Here is a 24,302-nt window from a genome sequence, read left to right as displayed (position 1 = left end):
GATTCACCATTTTAAAATAAATCATTAAATGGCGACCGTATTTCAATCCGTTTACATCTCCACCACCCGCTGTTCCGTAGAGTTGAATATAGGCGTACCATGTGAATAAATGCCTAAATAATAATTTATAAATGAAATGAAATGGGGGTTTAACGTCCTGCTGTTCTGCTCCTACTGAGCTAATGAAGACGGGCATGCGCCATACAGTGTGCTATGAGAGACGGTTTGCCCGGGCAGCGGCACTATGACCTACTCTTATATCGCATTCCAACTGCCAAGGGATCTTTAACGTGCACGCCAATGTATACACGGGACCTCGGCTTTTCGTTCCATCCGAACGACTAGACAGCTGTCCTTATCAGATCCTCCGCCCTGCACCACGCCGAAAAAATCCCGATGAACATAATTTATATACATATATAAAGAGAAATGGGGTTTAACGTCCACTCGACACAAACTAGGTCATTTCGGGACTAACACATGGTTCAATTTTTTATTTCAATAATTCGCTTACGCGTAGCGGTCTTTAGTAATAGGAGGAATCCGGAGGACCCGGATAAAACCCACGAGGTTGGACATGCGACCCTACTCCTTGTCACGTACAACCGGGGAATCGAAACACAATTTATATAACATTTGAAGCCAACACAAGGCTCTTGTATAAGTCACCTTTAAAAGAAGAAAACGAATCAAACACACGATTAATTTTATAATGTTTTATTGTTAGTGAATTGGAGACAGGAGAAAGTGGGAAAAGTTCTTGTACAGTGTTTAAATCTTGTTTTTGTTTTAATTCAATATTTGCATCATTTAAAGGGAGAACACTAGGTTGATTGTCGTCCATGGTTGTACAGAAGGCACGTACACGTTCAATATTACATCAAAGTTTAATAGAACTGTGCCCTGTGCTATATATGTTTACAAATAACTTTGCAATAACTGAGACAGAAGCGCCGTTGCACAAAGCGCCGCACATAAGATTAACGTACACGGAACATCTTGCTATAACGGTTTTACGTGCGTCGTGCAACGCAACCTGGGGATCCCTAAACTTAAAAACTAAAATATTTCAAGAATACCGATGATCCATCGATTGAGCACTCCAATCACGACAAATTGTTTATATTTCAATTGCCTTGAATAAGGTACAGGCTCCCGGGTCTTCCAAAAACAAGCGAGCCTATATCACTTGGAGTTCAACGTTTACGTTTTCCATCAATCTGATTAAAACACAGATCCTATTTCGTTTCGTTTCTTATAGTTCAAAATTTTGTTTTACTTGTTTTTAATACACTAGGATCTGGAAGATTTGTTATATTATGGATGTTCTGATTGAAGTGAAGGATGAACTAATGAAACGGACTGTTACGGCGAGTTCTTGTTGTTTGATGCGGTCGACGCCGATTGATTAATCAATGTCGGACGTGATAGGGTCAAAAGCCGCTCGTACGACCCCTGACGCGACCTTCCAGAACAACCGGTCAGATCTTCATGTAGTGTAGGCCACCGAAAGTATAAAAAAAACGAAACGAAATATAGATCTGTATTTGAATCGGATTAGTTTTCCATCGTCTCTGTGTTCTAAACTCTAAACGGTGCAATGCCACGGCTGTCGTCATCTCTGATTAAAATCTTGTAATATATAATGAATGAATAACAATAGATATTGAAATACGCTTTAAGCGCTTGAATATAATAACTATTTATATAGATATATGTGTAGATAGAATTGATATTAAATAGTGGATATATATATATATATATATATATTTATAATAAACACTAGCTTGGCTAGTTGAGATTCATAGTTTATATAGATTTATAATTAATAATGTATATACCATAAGTGTGGGGACGTCTATAGGTACTTAAATAGATCCTCAATACACACACATTTTAATGTAGGCATAATGGGGTTCATTCACCGTAAATTAGACAGAATGAGAAGGTTTCTAATACAAAACCAAATACATGTATGCACAAATACGTTAGAGTGAATAATTTAACGTCCGCTTGCAAATGAGAAAAATGCAAACAAGAACCATAATACATCAATACATTAATAAAAGTTTCATCCACCATCAAATATTCTATAAAGGCTTCAATTTACTTTTTGTTCAGTATATAATGTTTTCACTTAAACATGGATCTAACACTCCTACCCGATTCGCATACCGTATCTCTTGTATGATTTTCAGTTGCGATTCTATGCTCCGTGGTACCAGTTATAATATTCCAATCATCTCAGGTTATCGAACACCTGCATCTTTTAAACAACAATAACATTTGGATGCTGGATGCTGGAATTCCATTCAGCTCACGGTTGTCATTCAATTCAGCTGACGACCGTCATTCCATTCAGCTGACGGCTGGCTGTTATTCCATTCAGCTGACGACTGTCATTCCATTCAGCTCATGACTGTCATTCCATTCAGCTCACGGCTGTCATTTAATTCACCTCTTGACAGTCATTCCATTCAGCTCACGGCTGCCATTCCATTCAGCTCACGGCTGTCATTCCATTCAGCTCATGATAGTCATTCCATTCAGCTCACGGCTGCCATTCCATTGTTAATACTCGGTGGATCATGCGTCCTATTGTTCTAAACAATAAATAATAAGTCGTTTTATTTATTCAAATAATAACACGGACCATTCAGCTTTTCCGGGATTATAGGCCACTGACCGTACGATGGAACCTTTATAAGATCTATCAAAAGGTCCGAGGCTGCAACAATTTCTGATTTGCATACGGAAAATTAATCTTTCGGCAATCCCGATAATGTACCGCCTAACTCTAATCCTAAACGAGGTATTAAGGCCACGACCACACGGTTGTTTTTCAAGGCATTCACAAGGCATTCTCGTAATAACTACTTGGACCAGCTACTTGCAACCACCTGCTTAGTAGTAAACGTAAATATCTCATTGGGCAATATATCCTCGGAAAAGTTCGGATAATTCTGGATTCACTTCCTCGAGAACAACACCGTTCGTTCGTTTCTGGAGTTTTGCGTCCACTTCCACGAAGGGTGATATCGTCGACAAGCCTCAAGAACAAAAGACAATACGTTTTTATGCGGTGACACGTATCCGTTTTGTTATCACTTGATTTCCGCTGGATGATGACGTGATAAACAAAAGCGACACTGTTTATTAATAACGTTACGTGGTTTAATTGGACTGACGAACACTGAACCTACCCCTCTGTCCATGGTATTACACCCGGGTTCTTAAGATGGTGTGATGGCGGAGAATCCTCGTTTCGGTTCACAATATGTACAGTTTTGTTCTACACGCGCCAAGCGAAGAAACTGTTTCATGAGTTTGACACATGACTAATACCGGCTGCGGGATGGATGATCACTTTATTTTTCAAATCCATATTTCAACGGAGTTATGGAAATGACGGAGAACCCTCGCCTCGGTACACAATACGCACAGTTTTGATCTACACACCGGAAATGAAGATACTGTTTTATGGGTTCGACACATACATCACGTTATTTTGTTCAATTCCGTATTTCACAGGAGTTCTGATATCACAATAAAAATATCACCAGCTCCCACCAGTGGATGTTATAATAGTTTATAGAAAAAAATGATATTCAAAATATTAAATTAAAATGAAATGCACGAACGTCACACGATGTTATTCTGTGGCACTAAGGGACATAACTCTGCCGTGTCGTGAACGTTTAACGTCGGAAGTACGTCATGACGTCCCAGATTTTTCATGGCCTGTATAAACACTCCAACCGTCGCCGAATCATTACGACCCCAGTCTGCAAGTAAATGTTTTAATGGCGTGGATGAGTCTCTTTGTGACTTTATTTCACAGTTGGCGATCTTCTTCGTGTTGAAACCTGAAAAATCAGAAAATAAAAAGCTTTCATGAGATCCTCGTTTTGTTTGAAATACAATTAGTTGCGTCCATTATAAATGATTTTTCAACACTTGTGACAAGATGTTCATGTAGGACGGTGATCCGCGGTGGCTCAGTTAGTCAGGGGCGTTTTAAGGTTTATCATGGCGGAGGCTATACTATTTTGAGGGCCCTCCTTCACGGGGGTGGTCCAAGGGGTTCTCCCCCCCCCCCGGCCACCGGAGGTCGAGAAATTTTGCAAAATAGAAAACATTTTGGTGCATTCTGATATATATCCAGTAACAGTGTATAGAAAACGATTGACTCGGACTCGGGGGCCCTTTCCCTTGACCAGAGGGGCCCTTTTGTCAGATGTGGGGCCATTTTGTCTGCCTTTAGGGCCCTCCCTAACTAGGGTACATTTTCATTTTTCTCATCGGTTTTAGCATTTTTCTCCCGTTTTATTTTTTCAACTTCTTTGATTTTTTTCGCGAGGAGGCTGGCGCCTTCAGCACCTCAGCTATAAAACGCTTTTGCAGCCAATAAGACGCTGGGACGCTAAACAGTAGGTCTCGGGTTCGCTTCCCGTGTTGGTCGAGAAAGTTCTTCGGGATTTTCTGGCGCGGTTCCCCATTGTCAGGGATACAGGAAGGAGTGCCTGGTAAGGGACAACGTATAATTGTTCGGATAGGACGAAAACCGATGTCCCATGTACACATTGGCGTGCAGGTAAAAGACCCCTTGATAGTTGGAATTCGGTTTAACTCATAACACACTGTATGGTGTATGACCATCTTCATTAGCCCAGTTGGGGCAGAACTGTAGGACATTAAACCCCATTTCATTTCATTTGTCAACATTAACAGTATTATGACAGCCATCCATTAAACTATAGCCGATATATTAATAGACTGGTATATTGTTAAGGTGAAGCGTATATCGATTTACAGGTGTTATAGACCTACTTGACGTCTATAATTCATATCAATTACTCCTTCAAACTATTTTGTGGATATATAAGTGTAAATAAATCTTATATAAGGTTGGAAGGGCAATGAACATACGTTTTGATAAGTAAGGATTGTGGGTTTCATATATTTACAAGTCAGGGCTCTGTTTCTCCTTCTCTTAAGCACTAAAATCAATCTAATATCCAATCAAATTACTAAAATTTCCTGAAACAGGCCCCAGATTTAGACAATTAATTTGTACTGGTGGGGTGGGGCACGATGTTTGTGTCGGGCGTGGGGGGGGGCGGTGGAACAGTAAGTGTGGTTCACTTACCAAGCGTCCGAGGTTCAATCCCGATGTGTCCGAAAAAGATCCTCGGGTTGTTTTCAGCGTGGGTTCCCCTAGTAAGGGGTTCAGGAACAAGTGCGGATCCTCAAGTCTCTTGGGTGGAACGAATATTCGTGGTCCCGTGTTAAAAGTTCCGCCGCCTATTAGTGTTGTACTATGAGGGAAATTTTACCCGAACAGCGGCCTTTCCGCCTACACGTCATCGAATTCCTACTGCCAAGGGGGTACACGTGGCCCGTGGCCTCTGTTTTCGTCCCATCCGAACGACTAGACTTGTCAGACAGTCTGTTTTTAATTATTATCTTACCTAATTCTCTAGCCAAGCCCTGCCAGTCACGGGAGTCTTTAGTGGACTGTAAGAAGCTTCTCTCTATTTCTCGTCTCTTACTGCTTGGTAAATCACGTATTCTCGTACTGCTCGTTAATACTACTGAAATCATAATAATTAATATTCAGATACGACTAGTAAACAGTTATTCGATGTTATGGGAAATAAAATAGTGAAGATATTGGCTTGGGGTGGCGGGGGTAGAGAGAGCACTTTATCTCAAAAGACGTAGGATGGATGGTTGGTTAAATGGTTAGCAGGTGCGCGTTGCACCATAGGGTCTGTGATTGAGTCAAGTGGCGTGGTTTCGATTCCACGCTAGTATGTGACAAGGAATATGGTCGCCTGTCCGACCGCATGGGTTTTCTCCGGATCCTCGGGTTTCCTGCACAGCTAAAGACCCCTACGCGCAAGCGAATTATTAAAATAAAATTGAACCAAGTGTTAGATCTAGTTTGTGTCGAGTAGACGTTAAACCATCTCTCTCTCTTTCTCTCTCTCTCTCCTAAACCACCCTCTCCAACACGACTGTTCCCCAGTTACATACATTTGATTCAGGGCTGTAACCAGCTCAGAGCAACGAGGGTGCGGAACGTGTTCTTAGGGGTGCTGTAAAATTGACGGACAATGTATATCTATTGTTTTTATGGTCGACAATTTTTTCACAGGGGCGGCGAAACTTTTTGCCCGTCTGATTTGATTTGTTGTTCATTGCGTGTATAATGATAATCTAACAGAACACAGTTTTTATGGGAAACAATCACTAGTTTATTCTAAAAGCACGACGTTTCGACAAGTATCCTCTTATCGTTATCAAGCACAATGACAATTTAGTAAACCTGTGGACAATATATATGAAATCAATAAGAAACCATCTACATGGATTAAGAATAACAGTAATAGAAATAATCTGGGGTGTCCATGTGGCACAATTTCACTGTCTCTACATCTCATGAGAAAGGTTAAATTATTACACACTCTTATATATTTATCTTCAAGTTTACCAATCTCATCTTTAAGTGGAATTTAGCGATTGATTGGGAAGCATATAAACAGAACATAATATCTGTGTAGTGTGTGTCGTCCGCGGGTTTGTCTTATATCACCTTTGTTTGTGGCCCTCCTGTACATATATTAGAAAACACTTTAATTAGCTGCGATATCACCCAAGGCGGGAGCGGGCGTTAAATTCTACGAACACTCTGATTAAAACACAGATCCTATTTCGTTTCGTTTCGTTTTTTATAGTTCAATATTTCGTTTTACTTGTCTTTACTGGGAGATGCTAATTGCATGCCAGTTGCAGGGGAGATTCGGGAATTTCCGGGGTCCACAATGACCACTATATATAAATGAGTATTTTGGGGGAATACTAACCCTAACCCTAACCTTTTAAGAGGAATAAAAGGTAGACTGGATCCAAGTTCAGTCTCCTAAAAAGGGTTAGAGTAAGTGTTCCCCAACATACTCATTTATATATAGCGGCCATTGTTGACTCCGGAAATTCCCGAGCCTCCCCAACCGGCCTACAATTAGCGTCTCTCGTCTTTACTTCATATAGAAGAGGCCATCGAAAGTATAAAAAAAAACGAAACGAAATATATAGATCTGTATTTTAATCAGATTGGTCCTACGAAGAAAGAACGAAATGAATGGTCGGTTAAGACATCTATAAGATAGATGTTTCAACTATTTGAAGGATTGTCTGTAATCAAACCGCTTCAAAGGAAACTGTTGCACTGGGAGCACTTTTACACATCAAACACAAAAACCACAAAATATCTATAGTCATAAAAGTTTTAAAAGTCATTCAGACTCAGACATGAGGAACGGGATTGTTTCATTTTATTGGAGGGTCACCTGATTGTCGGCATTGTTTGATGTTTTATGACTGGTACAGGTGAGTGTATGAGTCAAGGTTAAAAGGTCAGCCAGGTTATAAATACAGGTAGATGAAATGATTGAACACCAGATCTTGTGTCGGGGGATTAAAAACGTTTAAAATTTTTGATGACATCTGTTATCTAGTTTTATGACCGGAACTGGCTTGTTTTAGTCCCTAGGTGGCGTTAATGAGCGTCCATCAATTAAATATGGACCTACACAGGTGGGCTATTTCTAAAGGTCACCCTCGCCTTGCGGCCGTGAGTTCGATCTCCGGTGTGACCGTGAGTGTATGTGGCGTGGGGATAGAGGCGCCTGCTTAACCTTGAGTGTTTACCGCAGCTATATACATGTATACGATTCCCAACTCAGAAAAGACCCCTGCGCATGTGCTAAACGTATCCAAATAGGTTCAAAGCGGGCATTAAATACCTACAAAGAACGGCCATTGTTAAAATCATACTGTATTATAAGTAGGCCTACTAGCGCCACCATAATTTTGGAACCTAATGAATGAGGTTTTGCTTTTTTTTTGGTGGAAGCGGCTGGGGCTTTGCCCTCTAAATTTTCACGCTTCGTTTGTAAATATTAACATGAAAAGATTTTCTGTTTAATCTACTTCAAAACATACTGTAAATTGTTTTTTTAATATTTCAATACAGTGTGGAATATTTACTGTTTGTTATACCCCACTTATCTTCTTATATTTAAATCTATTTTTTTATTTTGAATTACTCTCAAGTCTAGATAGGCAATATTAACGACTTGCTGCAATGTCAGCTACCATAATCTAGTGTATTGAACCTAATGAATGAATGCATGAATGAATGAATGACATACTTTTAATATTGATCATAAAATATATTTAACTATTTAGCCTACCTGGAACTGCCTGTAATGATATATATAGCTAGGTTAACATATATTCTTAACAATTATTTTATAACCTATTTGTATGTATGGCGGTTTATTTGTCACTGTCCTTTGATCGTCCTGTATATTAAACAGTCAGTGTTCACGAACAAGATCCCTCATATAAACCGAGTCAGTGTGCACGAACAAGATCCCTCATATAAACGTGATTAGTGTGCTGTGCACGAACAAGATCCCTCATGTAAACGTGGTTAGTGTGCTGTGCACGAAAACGAACAAGATTCCTCATATAAACCGGGTGTAGTGCACGAACAAGTCCTTGGGACTAACATATGGTTCAATTTTGTTTCAATATTTCACTTGCACATGGGGGGGGGGGGGGCTTTAGAAGTGGGAGAAAACCGTAGGACCATTGAGAAAACCCACGAAGTTAGACAGGCGATGTATCAGCGGGGAATCGAAACCACGCCGCCTGCCTCGATCACAGACCTTATAATCTAAAGAGCTATGTGAAGAATCGTTATTTAAATCAATCTGTCCATGTATTGGACGTTAAGTTTGTAATAATAGTAACAAGAATCGTCAACCAGGAAAGAAAGTTCTTGCGTTGATCGGTTTGGGGGTAGGGGGAAACCCTAAACCTAATGCTAACCCTGAATTTACACTAGATGGATTTCCCGTATGGAAATGACCCCACCCCAACCCACTTCCCAGAATGACCCCCACCTCCACCCCACTTCCCTGAATGACCCCCACCCTACCCCACTTCCCAGAATGACCCTCACCCCACTTCCCAGAATGACACCCACCCTACCCCACTTCCCAGAATGAATGTGATGCCACTGATAAATAAACTGATAAATATAGGGACTGGATAATCGGGAATATGAAACTTTTGTTTTTCTCACCTGGAACTACTTTTTGTTGATGCTCTACTTCTACACAGATACCAGAATCGCCAGCGGAGGCTTTAGAATATTCTACGTCGTCATGCGGTTCTCTGATTAACCGCTTCTCTTTCATACGCCGATAGTGAACCATGATGACGTAACCTAGTAGTCCAACGACGACTGCGCCAAGAATTGCGCAGTAAAGTGGAATAATATCTATCTGTTTGCTGTTTGATTTCGGGTGATCATTTTGAACGGACTGTTTGTTATCTGTGTCGGTAAACTCTTCAGTCGGGTACCGGTAGATAGGCAGAGCTGAAAATATAAGAAAATAGATAGAATTAAAAAATGGTGATTAATCTATTTGCTATGCTCCCTAAGGTAAAAAGAGTCACGGGTGGATGGCCGAATGGTCAGTTAACACGTGCGCGCTGTATCATTAGGCCTGTCATTGAGTCAACTGGCGTGGTTTCGAATCCCCGGTTGTACGTGACAAGGAGTAGGGTCGCCTGTCCAACCTCGTGTGTTTTCTCCGGTTCCTCCGGTTTCCTCCCACTGCTAAAGACCCCTACGCGCAAGCGAATTATTGAAATAAAATTAAACCATATGATAGTCCCAAAATGACCTAGTTTGTGTCGAGTGGACGTTAAACCCCATCTCTCTCTCTCTCTCTCTCTCTCTGTCTCTGTGAATCAATAACCACCGAGTGAAATAATACAGCGACAATATTAATGACGACTACCAATTTATAACATGAATACAAAATTATACCACCGCCTTTGATGTTGGGTAATTCAGCCGAATAAATCGCATATTGAATATAAAATGAATCAGTAAACGGGTGAATGTGTGGATTGTAAAATGAGTTATGTTAAAATGAAAAGTTATATAATCTATGGTTTTTTTTATAACTTAATATCAATCAGTTGTTTTATGGCGGATGATGTAATTGACTGTTTTGCATAATTGTTTTGTTATTTTATTTTTTAAATTGTCCTATAAGCGTATTCCGATTTAGTGTATTTACATTGCTTGGGCTATTAATATTTTTTTTTTTTAAACACATTTTGATAATTTTGAGTTTATAAATGAAATGAAATTTAACGTGGTTGTTCTTCATCCGTTGTGCAGGACGGGGCGAGGTGGCATGGACAGTGTCTAGTCGTTCTGATGGGACGAAAAACCGACGTCCCGTGTTCATATTGACGTGCACGTAAAAGAACCCATGACAGTTGAAATGAATTTAAAAAGTGCTTAGCGTCTTACTTTACTACGGCATCCGGGGTAATGAAATGGGGTTTAACGTCCTACCTTTTCTACACCAACCGGGTTGATAAAGAAGTGTACACAGTTTAAACCTTAGCGTGAACGCAAAAGAACCCTTGACAGTTGGAATTTGACAAGGAGTATAGGCGAGAAAAATTTCCTTCACATCAGACGGCATGTCGTATGCTCGTCTCCATTATTTCGATTGGTGCAGCAAAGTAGGGCGTTACTCCATTTCATTTCGACATAATCTATCTACATCATCACTTTGTTACATTTATTTGAACAATTAGGCTACAATTTTTATTACGGCTTCTGTGTTTCTAAATGGCTGCTTTTCTCCTTTGTTTTGTAGTTTTCCCGGGTATAATCCCGGTACCTGCCGGTACCCGTATCATCATTATCATCAACACAATACAAACATGCATGAAATTTATTACTATCTTGTTTATCGAGGCGTATATTTTATGCAAAATAATTTAAATTGTAATTTCAAAATTATCTGATATAAAGAGAAATATTAATGAGGTTATGTTTTTTATAGTTTGAAATGTATTTCAACATTTTAATTGCCATTGAAATGAAGTACAATATATTTACCACGTGTTTCATCAAATAATAATACAATATTTTTATTGTAATGAACAAATTGTGCTAGAATTAAATTAAGCGGAAATAACGGCACTGGAGCATATGGGAATCGTAGTTAAAGGGAGTAGGGTAATACACGTACTACAAAATTACAACATAAATCTTCTTAGTATCGAGAGTCGCGGTGGCTCACTAAACAGGCCCCAAATTCCTACATTGGTCATTTTGAGACTAAAATATGGTTCAATTTGATTTTGATAAATTAAAATCGCTTGCACGTAGGGTTCTTTAGCTGTGGGAGGAAACCGGAGGACCAGGAGAAAACCCACCAGATTGAACGGACGACCCTACTCCATGTCAAAAACACGCGGGGAATCGAAACCACGCGAATTCACTCAATGACAGACCTTGTGACCGAACGCGCATGCGTTAAACATTCGGCCACCCAACACCTAGTAAACGTATAAGAGCTGTTTACAGTTATAATTCGGAATAAGAGTACACCGTTTCACCGATGTCTGGACAATGTATGTTCCCTCATAGTTATCGGAAATCCTCCGATGAGATATAATATTATCAAAGTAAGGAGGCTAGTCTGCTTCCGAACCTCCGATAAGATACAACACCAAAGAAAGGCAGATAGCCTACTTCCGAACTCTAATTAAAGCTAAAGCCAACACCTACCCAAAACCACGTACCCGTCCGAAATAAATCGAAAGTAGTATCAGGCGTTCTAGAAAGAGTAAGCATACCCTGTATCATGTACAACATATATCAATACTACATATCTAGACTAGGTGGTATCAGATGTTCTAGATAGAGTAACCATACCCTGTATCATGTACAACATCTATCAATACTATATATCTAGACTGGGTGATATCAGGGGTTCTAGATAGAGTAAGCATACACTGTCTCATGTACAACATCTATCAATACTACATATTCGGCCTTTGTCAAAACTACAGTCACCAAACTATTTGAGTTTTGATTTCCGCGTCTATCAATAATGTAATATCACCGACGATCTATAATCGACTACTACAAGTGAATCGTTAACGTCCGCGTCCACTGAATGTTCTATCGCTGACGACCTGTTAGCGCGAGATAGGACACGTTTTGATAAAGAAACCCCTACAAATATTATCATATAAATTGACGCGTAAGTTTTTTTACCCTCTTTAGTGGTTTTATAGCCATCTTGGCAATATGGCGATAATTAAATTATTCTTTGATCTAGCCGACGACAAGGTGGTGTCATTGTTATACAAAAAGATCATAAATCGAGGCGATTATTCTCAATATAAAAAGAATATTGTGAAGCAACGAAGCGTTGAAGACATATTAGAATAATTTGTTTGTAAGAAACTTGTATTATACAAGCTATTAAAACTCGTATTTGTAGTTTAATTGTGGTAATGTCGGCCGGGTCTCTTCCTTCTTCTATAACTTCGTTCATCTCATCGTCACCATATCAAGCTGTCACAACGCCGGTTAACTTAAAGCCGCTGACGGTGATTTTCAATTTTAGGGCAATATCCGCACTAGCGTGTGCTCAAACTAAATGTTTAAACATTAAAATTAAGAAGACAAAGTTTCAAAGGTAGATAATCTCTTTATGCTGTGATTGAATAAGGAATTACACCACTTTGAACAGTTATGCCTTTGAGAAATTCTTACAGCCTTGTAGTTCGCAAAGGATTCCTCTAATGGCGGTCGGTCAGTGGCCTCGGATTTTTCGTTCCAACATAGGTCTTTTCTTGCCGGACCCTCCACCCAGGGTCACTGACAAGGCGAACCCAGGCTGAAAATTCCGAGGAGATTTCTCATGTGCCCGGGTGACACATAATGCTACGCTAAGTTTCGGTCTTGCTCATCATCGATATTGTTTTGTAAATATCGCCCACATTATTTTATAAAAAAATATGATCGACATGCATGGTCAATACAACATATCCAAAAATTTAGTGATTTCATACAAAATAGGGAAGCTAGATGGTTAGCACGTGCGCGCTGTATCATAAAGCCAGTCATTGAGTCAACTGGCGTGGTTTCGAATCCCCGGTTATACGTGACAAGGAGTAGGATCGCCTGTCCAACCTCGTGGGTTTTCTCCGGGTCGTCCGGTTTCCTCCCACTGCTAAAGAACCCTACGCGCATGCGAATTATTGAAAAAAAAATTAAACCATATGTTAGTCCCAAAATGACCTAGTTTGTGTCGAGTGGACGTTAAACCCCATCTCTCTCTCTCTCTCTCTCTCTCTCTCTCATGATGACACAAGAGGAATAGCGGCAGCATGTATTTAGATTATTTTTATTTTTTCCACCATGATGATTGATGGTGGCCATTGCAGGAAAGATGAATGTTTCTAGGATGCTGTTTGATTTCATAATATGTATTAATGGTTCTTTAATATCATATTTTATAGGTTACATCAAATAACTTTTATGTAATATCAACACACTCTATTAAAGGATCAAATATTCATTTCTCAAAATACACCCAATACCAAACATGCTCGAAAAAAAAAGTAAATTGATAACAGCTCGGAGTAATTAAACCAATACCACTCCGCGCATTCTTTTGAAGACAAAAATGCTTGGTAATTTTATCGCCACAAAATTACATTTAATGAATTTTTCGAACATAAACCGTCAAAGATCAAAGAATTTCGATTTTTTCAAATACATGGCTTTGAAATTAATTATGATCAAACGGCAAAATGTGTTGTCGATTAAGCGAGTAGAGTGTCGTAAAAATCCTTTGAAGTCGACGTAATCTAGTCGTTAAAATTTTTTAATATTAATTACCAAATATGTTCCGGTGATAAAACGCCGAGTGTAAAGAGAAACAGTGAAAATTAAGCAAGGAGATGTGTATAATATTATCATATTGTTGTTTGAGCTTGATTACTATATTCTTGTTGTTTAATTCATTACACGTAGACTGCATGGTGTGAGTTACTCGAGTGGATTGTTGTTAATGTTGTAGTCGTTCGGGTGGGACGACAAATCGCGTGTTAAGTACACAGTATGTATTGGGTGAGTTACTCGAGTGCATAGCCGGCAAAGATGGACTGCGTGGAGTGAGTTACTCGAGTGGATTGTTGTTAATGTTGTAGTCGTTCGGGTGGGATGACAAATCGCGTGTTAAGTACACAGTATGTATTGGGGGAGTTATTCGAGTGTATAGCTGGCAATCATGGACTTGGCAAAGTAACAGCGTCTAGTCGTGCGGGTGGGACGAAAAACACGCTGGAATTTTGTGATCAGGTGGCGATAACGCCACTATCCGGGCCAAATTTCCTTGATAACACTCTGTATGATATATGCCCGTCCTCATAATCCCGGTTCGTACAAAACAGTAGGATGTTAACACCCCCCCCCCCCCGATTTCATTTCATTTATGAATGGGAAATTTTATGGCTTCACGGTATCTTTTACAAGCCGTTAAACGCTAAAAATATTATACATGTAATGGCGATGAATTTCTGAATTCTTCGTCTTGCATTCATCCAATATTTCATTGGTTTATTTATTCATTTATCCAATATTTCATTCGTTAATTCATTCTTTCATTCAATATTTCATTCGTTCATTTATTACTTCATTCAATTAGCCAGTTATATTGATGCTGTGTTTTTAATCCGCCATAATTAATTAGACGTTACGCTATCCAGAAAATGACAGCCGGATCAATGGTTTTAATTAGTATCGTATGCGTTTAATTGTATTGTATGCGTTTAATTGTATTGTATGCATTTAATTGTACTGTATGCGTTTAATTGTATTGTATGCATTTAATTGTATTGTATGCGTTTAATTGTATTGTATGCGTTTAATTGTATTGTATGCGTTTAATTGTATTGTATGCATTTAATTGTATTGTATGCGTTTAATTGTATTGTATGCATTTAATTGCACTGTATGCGTTTAATTGTAGTGTAAACGTTTAATATTTTTTATCTTGACAGCTGGAATTCGAAGAGTCGGCCGTAGTGCCGCTGTCCGGATAAAATTCCCCTCATAGCACACTGTATGGCGTATGCGTGTCTTCATTAGCTCAGTCGGAGCAGAACAGTAGGACGTTAAACCCCATTTCATTTCGTTAAGATTGATAATATAAATATACCGGTTTAATACCCAGGCCTAACGTAAACATAAAACTCAGCTGATTGCAAAACTTCTTTCAGATCTAAACACCATCAAACAATCTCGGATAATCTCGAAAAACCTCGACTAGCGTTGCAGACGGCAATAAAAGCGGGAAATCGTTTTAGCAGACAGCGAGAGGAAATACAGCCAAAAAGTTCAAACACTGCAAAAACATGTCGAGGCTCTGTTGAGGAAATCTGCTGTTAATCATGGCAGTGCTTGTATGGTTGGACTCTTCTGATCAATGGTTCAACGTCATCACCATAGTATGACGTCATCATAAATTTTAAAAAACGTTAATCGGAGAAATATGGCGGATTTTCTTGTGCAGTTATGCTGTACGCATATGGTATTTACGGTAAATACGAGTTGCAATGAGGTTTAACGTCTCGTCAACAAAATATTCTGTTAAATCTGGGACTAACATATCATGGTTAATGCTTTATGGTCACGTAGGCCTACACAATAGAAGGGTTGTGGGGGGGGGGGGTAGCCCTATTTTGTCCGGACAGCAGCTCTTCCGCTTCTTTTCATCGTATTCCAAGTGTCAAGGGATCTTGTACGCCAATGTGTAGCAGTGTACAGTAGTGGTCCCCATATTTTTGGCCCATGCGTATAACAAGGAAACACTTAGGCCTAGGCTACTTGTCGGACCCACGGGCGCTAGGCCCTACCACTGAGAACCGAGAAGCCACATTGGGATTCAAACCTAGTAAGCCGAGGTCGGACAGACGACCCTACTCCTTGTCATGTATAACCGAGGAACGAAACCATTCGGCCATCCAACCGCCCTATCACATTTATAAGTTACTACTAGCTTTGTTAGCCGACGATGCACTCCCGTGGAATAACAGCCAGATTCATAAAACTCTGTGGTTTGAATCCGGACAGAGAGTCCAGATTTGGTTTGTGGTCAGTCAAACATGCCCTACATGTAAGGACTCTTTAGGACAAACTGCTTCTGAGATGCTGCGTCTAGTGAACTGCTTCATTAATCAGAAATTATCATGATATTCCGTCTCCACTAATTCCTTTTCTGGGCCCAAACTGTACAATGGCACCAACTTGGGAACAGATGTCATAGTGACACTGTAACCAGTGGTTTCGCTGCCTTGGCAACAGTAGACGTGTTGGCTTTTGGGGAATTTATTTTCAGATCGAAGTACGCACCACAAGGGTTAAGGTTACGGGTGGGAGTAGATAAACCCAGCCGTCTCACTGAGTTCCCGCTGAATAAACTTTCCCAACAGGCCTGATCTACAGCCCAATCGTCATTCTACTTCCTAGCCGGCCTAATCTACTCTCCAACCGGCCTGTTCTACTCCCCAGTCGGTCTGACCTACTTTACAACAAACCTGACCTACTTTCCAATCGGCCTCATCTACCCTCCAGTCATCTCTACTGTCGACCCTATTGGGAATTACTCACAAGACAGAACAACCGCTGGAATGAAAACTATTTATTTCACCTTAATAGAGCCTCCGTGTTTTCATCATTATACTACATAGAGTATGTAAAAGCGATAGGCTTTGTGTAGGGTACAGTTTATATTTTAATTTACCGTAACCAACATTTTTATTACTTTCTTTCTCTCTCTCTCTCCATATCATCAGCTTAAACTAGAAACTCCTACAATAACATCTCACCATAACTTACAGTACTAGTGAATTCTCTGTATTAAAACCTATATTTCCCCCGGTTTCCTCACACTGCTAAAGACAAGCGAATTATTGAAATAAATTAAAGAATATGTTAGTCCCGAAATGACCTAGTTTGTGTCGAGTGGACGTTAAACCCCATTTCTCTCTCTATATATATAAAACCTATATTAGTAATAGTAATGCAGGACGACCTCACCACACACAAATACAAAACCAACAAGATAAACTTGCGAACAAGACAAGCTACACAGACATCGCAAAGAAATAAAGAACACAATTTTCACGAAATTTTAACTAAGATAAAATCCAAATTTTAGTAATTTAATTGGATAATATTAGATTGATTTTAGTGCTTAGCCAATCAAAATTGAAGAATCTATTAAAATTTGGATTTTATCTTTAGTTAAGATTTCGAGCAACAGGGCCCTGTATGTCAGCTGTAGATTCCCGCCCCTGTAATGACACAGGCTTCACTCAAAAAATTTAAAAAAAAAAACTATATCGATTTACAAGAAAGACGTGATGCGACCGGTCATGACGATGTTTGTCTTCTGAATGGCGGTATTACAGTCTGCCAGTTAACGTCATGAGTTAGAACATCAAATAATTTAACCATAATAAGGGCGATAATAAGGATAGAATTTGAGAAAAAGCTAAAAAAATTATTAAATAAAGTGAGCAAACAGAATATTATAATGTTGACTAGAGGGATCTCAACCATAAAATCCCCGTAATAGTTGTATACAGCTTAATCCATACACATACACGTTCCTCTACCGTTCGGCAAACCTCGGCGGATTCCGTTACTCTACATCTAGCCTCAGCTGTATGACGGTAAGTGATATGTACCTACGCCTACACAATTGCGATGCGGCACCGGTTTAGTTATTAAGAAAACATGCCGCATTTAAAAAGAAGTGATCAAAATTGCGTCGTTCGAAGCCTGTGTAGAATGTTCGGTGCAAAGTTGTACTTGTTCGAAGAAAATCGGATAAACTTGAAAGACTTTGAAATATTTGTATGATAAAACATTCTTCAAAGGCATCGTCATGGGCAACGCCGTTGGTAATCCGGGAATTTGAATGTAGTTCCAATGGCCGAGGCTAGACGTAGGGTACTTGAATCTGCTGATGTTTGCCGAGTGGTTCCTCTACTAATGAAATCATTGTTAAATAATGACACAGTCATTTTTATCATCATCATCATCATCATCAACATCATCATCGCTATCGTCATCGCTTCTATAAAATATTGTGGATTAATTTCAAACTTGTCATCATATCATCATCTTTTATTTATAACACCGCTGGGGGCCTTTAAAATTCATCGTCGTGATCATCACCATAATCATCACCATCATCGTCGTCATCATTGAATAAATTGCAATTCAACAACATCAAAGCCAAGAGATAAAAGAAATGATTTATTTGAATAACTGACAGTTGAGAAGAAAGTCGTTTGTAGAATTATTTTTTACAATTTATCGATTCTCTTCGTCTCCGAGTCGAATCTCCGTTTTTAATCGCATGCCTTTCATGTTTCTAAATCACTCATAAACTCGGATCACAGAAATAAAGTTTGAAAAAAAACACACACACACAATGATAATATAATATCAGTATTGCACATCAAACAAATTTCACAGAAAAGTTACCGGAAAAAAACAACAGAAGAATAGGATATAAAACTAACAACAAGAGGGCGATATTTCAAAGCTACATAAAATATTAATTCGGTGAAAAACAGATCAGGATACATAAAGTTGGGTTTGAGATGATAGATGTATAAAAGCAATGGTCCCCCGGTTCATTTCATTAAAATATATGAGCTAAAAGAGACTGTTTTTTTTTTTTTAATTTTTTACTGTCGGTGAAATAACAGGAATTATGGTGGGCAATAAAAAGCCCAAATGGCATTATATAAAACGATTGAATTAAATCTAATCATAAGCCACTCACCACCGATCAAATCGCTCATTAAGCGTCATTTATTTCTACTTTTCTAACGTTTGAGAAAAAAGAGCGCGTGAGTTGGATTCAAAGCCAAACGCCAGCTTCAAAGAGCTTGTTTCATATAAAGGAGAAAAATATGCTAATCGGATAAATTGAAGAGAGCGTTATATATATCATAGCACCGACCATGGACCATCATCAAAAGCCAGAAATCAAATAACTCGCATTAATTTCCCTGTTTTTGGATGGAATGTAATTTTATTTTATTACGCCATGATTATCTCATCTGGACTAATTTCTCTTGATGCAAGGATATTACGAAATTTAACAGTTATTCGGTCCACTAATTCTTCTGACTGAATTTGAATAAATCTAATTTCAGATAATTTCGCATTCCGAGACCAACTTCAATAAAAGAAAAACACAGCCCAGGGTCTAGTTTATACGGCTCGTGTTTTATGGCCGTCATTTATTTACGAGTGGTGATAATATCCAAAACTTCAAAAACGTCATAAAACTAGATAAAAGCTTGACGAGCTATGGGTTTTGTTGGGTTCTGCCAGGACGTGTTTTACAGTTGACTTAAGAAAAGCGGGAGATAACTCGTGGTGAAATGAGATGATATGACGTGTGGTTTAAAGTCCTACGTTTCCAAGGGAGCCACGGTGGCTAGGTGGGTAAGGCGCTGACTCGCTAGCCTGGAGGTCTCTTGTTCGATCCTTGCATTGAAAGGGTCATTGAGATTTTTGTCGACGTGGTTTCCTCTTGTCAGTGGTGTAGAATGGGCAGCTGTATAGTCATTCGGATAAGACGAAAAACCGACGTCTCGTGTACACATTGGCGTGCACGTAAAAGATCCCTTGACAGTTGGAATTCGATATAAGAGTAAGAACACTGTATGACGTATTCCCGCCTTGATTAACCCAGTCGGAGCAGAACAGTAGGACGTTAAACCCCATTTTATTTCATTTCCTACATTTCTACACCGGCTGGGCTAATGAAGACGGGCAAACGCCATGAAGTTGTCCATGAATGAAATTTTGCCCGGACGCTTTTGCCTACTCATATTTCGAATCCCAACTGTCATGGGATCTTTTACGTGCACGCCAATGTGTACACGGGACCTCGGTTTTTCGTATCATCCGAATGACTAGACAGCTGTCCTTGTCAGGCCCTCCGTCCTGCATCACTGACAAGGGGGAACCACGCCGGAAAATCTGGATGAACTTTCTCGGCCAATGCAGGGATCGAACACCCGACCTCCAGGCTAGCGAGCCAGCGTCTTACCCACTTAGCCACCGTGAAATCCCCAAATATGTTCGATAAATCTGGTCGGGTTGGTTAAGGGGCGTAACTATGATTTCCCATCAATAAATAAAAACTATTATTTCCAAGAGAGATGTAAGAAAATGGGTTTAATAAAGCTATAGATCACTGTACAGGGAAAATAACACAAACAGTGATCAGAGACCAAGTAAAATAAAATGTTCTGTAGCCGGAAGTTTATCATGACCTTATCGACACCCGTATTTGCTTATATACTCTTCAAAAAAAGTAGGGGATATTCAGAAACAATACAAAACCGCGACAATGCACTGCTGTTTTTATTAGAGGTAACCAGTATATGTTCATAACAGGCCAATTGCCTACACATGAACATAAACAGTTCATATGGGCGGCTTATCTGACGGCCCCATTTATACTCGAAAAGAGATAGACCGTCAAAAGTGAAAATTGACGTTTTTGATTTTTATCTTATTAATGAGTAATTGCTCCACCAATCCTCAGACATTCAGCAATTCGTCGTGGCATGCTCCTAATCAACCGTCCAATCACGATTTTGGGCAATCTGACCCACTCCTCTTGCAGTGCCACGGCCAATTCTTGCAGTGTTGTCGGTTGCCGTTGACGTCGACGAACACGTCTGTCGATCAAATTAAACGTAACACACTAAAGCAAAGATACGCTAAACAGTAAATCTTATGCAAGAACCGATAGGAAAGCAAACATGGATAGATAAACCAACACGTGGCAGTTTTCATCAACTCTTCCTTGAAGTGTCAAATTTGACAATGAACCCCTGCCATGTGTATAGCGCTATTGCGTGTCGAACGTGCAGCTCAGTGGTTCTGTTGGGGCGATAAGTTCTTCATCTGTGAACATACTCTCAAAGCATATCAAGTCTCCATAACTATTTATCATATCACAACCTGCATAGATATTTGCATTTCAATATCCCCTACTTTTTTTGAAGAGTATATATGCCGAGGTTCTGTTTCCTAGGGGTTGTAGATTATTCCAACACTAACGACGATGATAACTTCTACTTTTTAATAACGAGTGTGCAAAAAATGGTTAACGGTCATAATAACGAGATAGGTATCGCTAGGGCGAGCCGGTCACCAGGCTAAAGTTACAGTAGAATATAGAACATATTATACAAGTTTAGGATCAAAATAAATATATAATAATATTTGATCAGAAATGTTAAATTGTACATAGGAAACAGATGTTTAAATACAGAAGATGATATCTATATGTTAACTATAATTACATAATATTATATCGTTATAATAAGTATAAACTCAAACAGTTAAAAGATTTGAAAGATTAATGAGATATCAATTGGGACCTTGGTCAATTATTTCATTAACTAAAATTATATCATAAAATATATACAAAGATACACTATAACATATATAACGATATGCAATTAGATATAGAATACGGGTGGGCCTGTACGTTGGGCAACCCAAGTTGCGAGATTATATACCATTATTATGTTGGTTTTATTTCCTTTAAAAAAAGGTTTTTAAATAATGAATTTGAGTACACTGGGTCTTGAAATATTAAAATATTGTCCCGATAAAATACAGAGTAAAACAGATATAAAGGGGCCGTGTAGCCCGAGGGTCATCACGGCCTTATAGACACCGGTATTTCCTTTTAGATGGCGACCAGATACCAGATACAGGTGTGGGCCAGTACGATATTTAAAGTTTATTTTATAGGATGAAAGACGCGATAAAAACAAGAAGAGATAAACATCACCAGTCTCTACATTTACAGCTTCTCCCTATCACTACAACTTTCTTCAACACCGGGGAGAAAAACTACAAATTACTACTCTAATCACAAACCACGATCGCTTTGTCGTGTCGTATACTCCATGCATCAATGATTTTTATGACTTGAAATGGTAGGTTTGCTCACAAACATAAAATATTTAAACCAAACTTTACAGCTTCCGTTTCCACATGGCTACTTATTCGACAGGATAGTAAAATTGACTTAAAAGCCCCTTCTATACATTCCCTTGGTTGTTCTTTACTCCGCTGATATTTAAGCGAAGTTTACACGATACAATCAATTCATACAACCGTCGTATGCAACATATCGGGTACAATCGTTCTGTGCTTTGTACGGCAAAATGACGCCAAACGCACGTGTGCCTGCTGTTCGTTCTTTATAATTTATAAAAAGATGTCGTTTGAAGAAAAAATGTTTAAAATGGTAGTTTTGTTGAAGCAGATTCCACAAAAGTTCATGTTGCCTATAAAGAGTTATTATATACTTTAATTCTGGCTCTGGCAGGTTTACATCCATTTCGATCAGAGAACGTCGAAGCAACAGAAAAAGACATAGATATATTTAATAGCAAGAATTCTGGTTGCCAAGTCAAATATGGCGTCATACACCGTGATCGTGTGAACGCCGCTTAAGTCAAGCTTACAAATAGGAGAAGGTTTTGTTCCGTCTATATGATTTTTATGAGATCTTTCCACAGTATAAATGTAATTTTGAATCGAGCACAGACCATTTAGCGTGTTAGCCAAATGTCGTCCTTTCAAATTTCAAACCTTTTTTCTCCCACTAGTTGCTTGTATGGGTTGTTTAATGTTCATGGGTAGACAGGCGAGTGCAAAATGTCTGTAATAAATGACTAACTTCTTTTCAGATGTAACACGTGATTATTCAGGGCCGTCGTAAATCACGGGCATGCTCGGCAGTTGCTCGGGGGTCCCATGTTAACATCTGTGTATTGTGACTTGCTGTTTAAATACCGAATTTATTTGAAGTACCAATACTTCATATTTACTTATGTGAGGGGCTGTGCAGGCAGCGACCCAGTGCACTGCCCAAGGGTCTATAATGGTGTTACGAAATGAAATGAAATGAAATGGAGTTTAACGTCCTATTGTTCTGCTCCTATACTCGGCTAATGAAGACGGGCATACGTCATACAGTGTGCCATGAGGGACATTTTGCAAGGACAACGACACTATATCCTACTCTTATATCCAATTCCAACTGCCAAAGGATCTTTTACATGCACGCCAATGTATACACGGGGCCTCGATTTTTCATCCCATCCGAACGACAAGACAGCTGTCTTTGTCAGACCCTTCGCCCTCCGGGGGGACGGTTTGAGTTGCGTGACACAAGTTCGGGGGTCCGAATATCTCTAAAAATTGCACAAATATCACCAGAGACTGATCTAGTCAAATATATTACAAAGTGAGTTTCAAAGCTTTTTGGTAATTGATAATATAAGATTATTGGTACTATAGATCGGAATATTGGTCTTGAAGTGGAGAGAGAGAGAGGGAGAGAGAGACAGAGAGAGAGAGAGAGTTTAACGTCCACTCGACACAAACTAGGTCATTTTTGGGACTAACATATGGTTCAATTGTATTTCAATAATTTGCTTGCGCGTAGGGGTCTTTAGCAGTGGGAGGAAACCGGAGGACCCGGGGAAAACCCACAAAGTTGGACAGGCGACCCTACTCCTTGTCATGTACAACCAGGGAATCGAAACCACGCCAGTTGCTCAATGACACCCCTTCCCCTGAAAACGAAGTGAAAAACCGAAACCTGAAACGCCCTAACGAACATGAACCTGAACAAAATACAGATGAATGATTCACCCCCCCCCCCAACTCCCGATCAAAGCGAACATGAAATTGAAACCCTCAAACAAAACGAACCTGAAAACCAACAAACTATTCCTCCATTTCTCTTCGTACCCGTTTCATCAACAAACGGACAAAAAGATGTAGAAAAATCAAAAACATAAGAACGATAAAACTGCGTTTCGTCTTCAGTCGTCCGTCTTTACAGCGGACTGTTATCTCGATCAGCTCTAGTCGACCAGCTACAGAAAGCTCGTCATGTATCTCGTTTAGACCGACTCCATGTTTATATTCTAACTTACAGACAGATGGTTTCCTCATCTAACAATACATTATAGCTTTAATTAGTCTATCAGTCTCACCCTTCCTCTACTCACAACAAAACATCTTCTTTACTTTCTTTAAACAAGGGAGCTGCGCTGGATCAGTGAGTAAGACGTTGGAGGTCACGTGTTTGATCCCTGTGTTGTCAGAGAAAGTTCATGGGGATTTTCCGGGGTAATTATTAGGAAATCGGAGGAGCCGGAGAAAACTCCCGAAGTTGGACAGGTCACCACACTAATTGTCACGTACAAGCGGGTTATCGTAACCACGTCACTTGAGTCAGTGAAAGACCTTATGATCT

General features: G+C 39.4%; 1 protein-coding gene across 2 annotated transcripts in view; it reads right to left on the bottom strand.

Annotated features, from left to right (window-relative positions):
- Positions 1 to 701: 701 nt before the first annotated feature.
- LOC126832186 (tumor necrosis factor receptor superfamily member 16) overlaps positions 702 to 24,302 on the bottom strand; it is a 40,196-nt gene continuing 16,595 nt past the window's right edge. Inside the window, exons 3-5 of one of the 2 annotated variants that reach the window (XM_050562897.2) lie at positions 9,158 to 9,454; positions 5,472 to 5,594; positions 702 to 3,866 (exon numbers count right to left, since the gene is read on the bottom strand). In XM_050562897.2, the coding sequence (XP_050418854.1) occupies positions 3,643 to 3,866; positions 5,472 to 5,594; positions 9,158 to 9,454 (644 nt within the window). In that variant the 3' untranslated portion in view covers positions 702 to 3,642. The remainder of the gene's footprint in view (positions 3,867 to 5,471; positions 5,595 to 9,157; positions 9,455 to 24,302) is intronic. The other variant, XM_050562898.2, reaches the window with a different exon arrangement.

Source organism: Patella vulgata, chromosome 9, assembly GCF_932274485.2.
Source record: "Patella vulgata chromosome 9, xgPatVulg1.2, whole genome shotgun sequence".
Lineage (NCBI taxonomy): Eukaryota > Metazoa > Mollusca > Gastropoda > Patellidae > Patella > Patella vulgata.
Note: the sequence above shows the minus strand (reverse complement) of the source record. Positions and strands in the feature narration are given on the sequence as shown.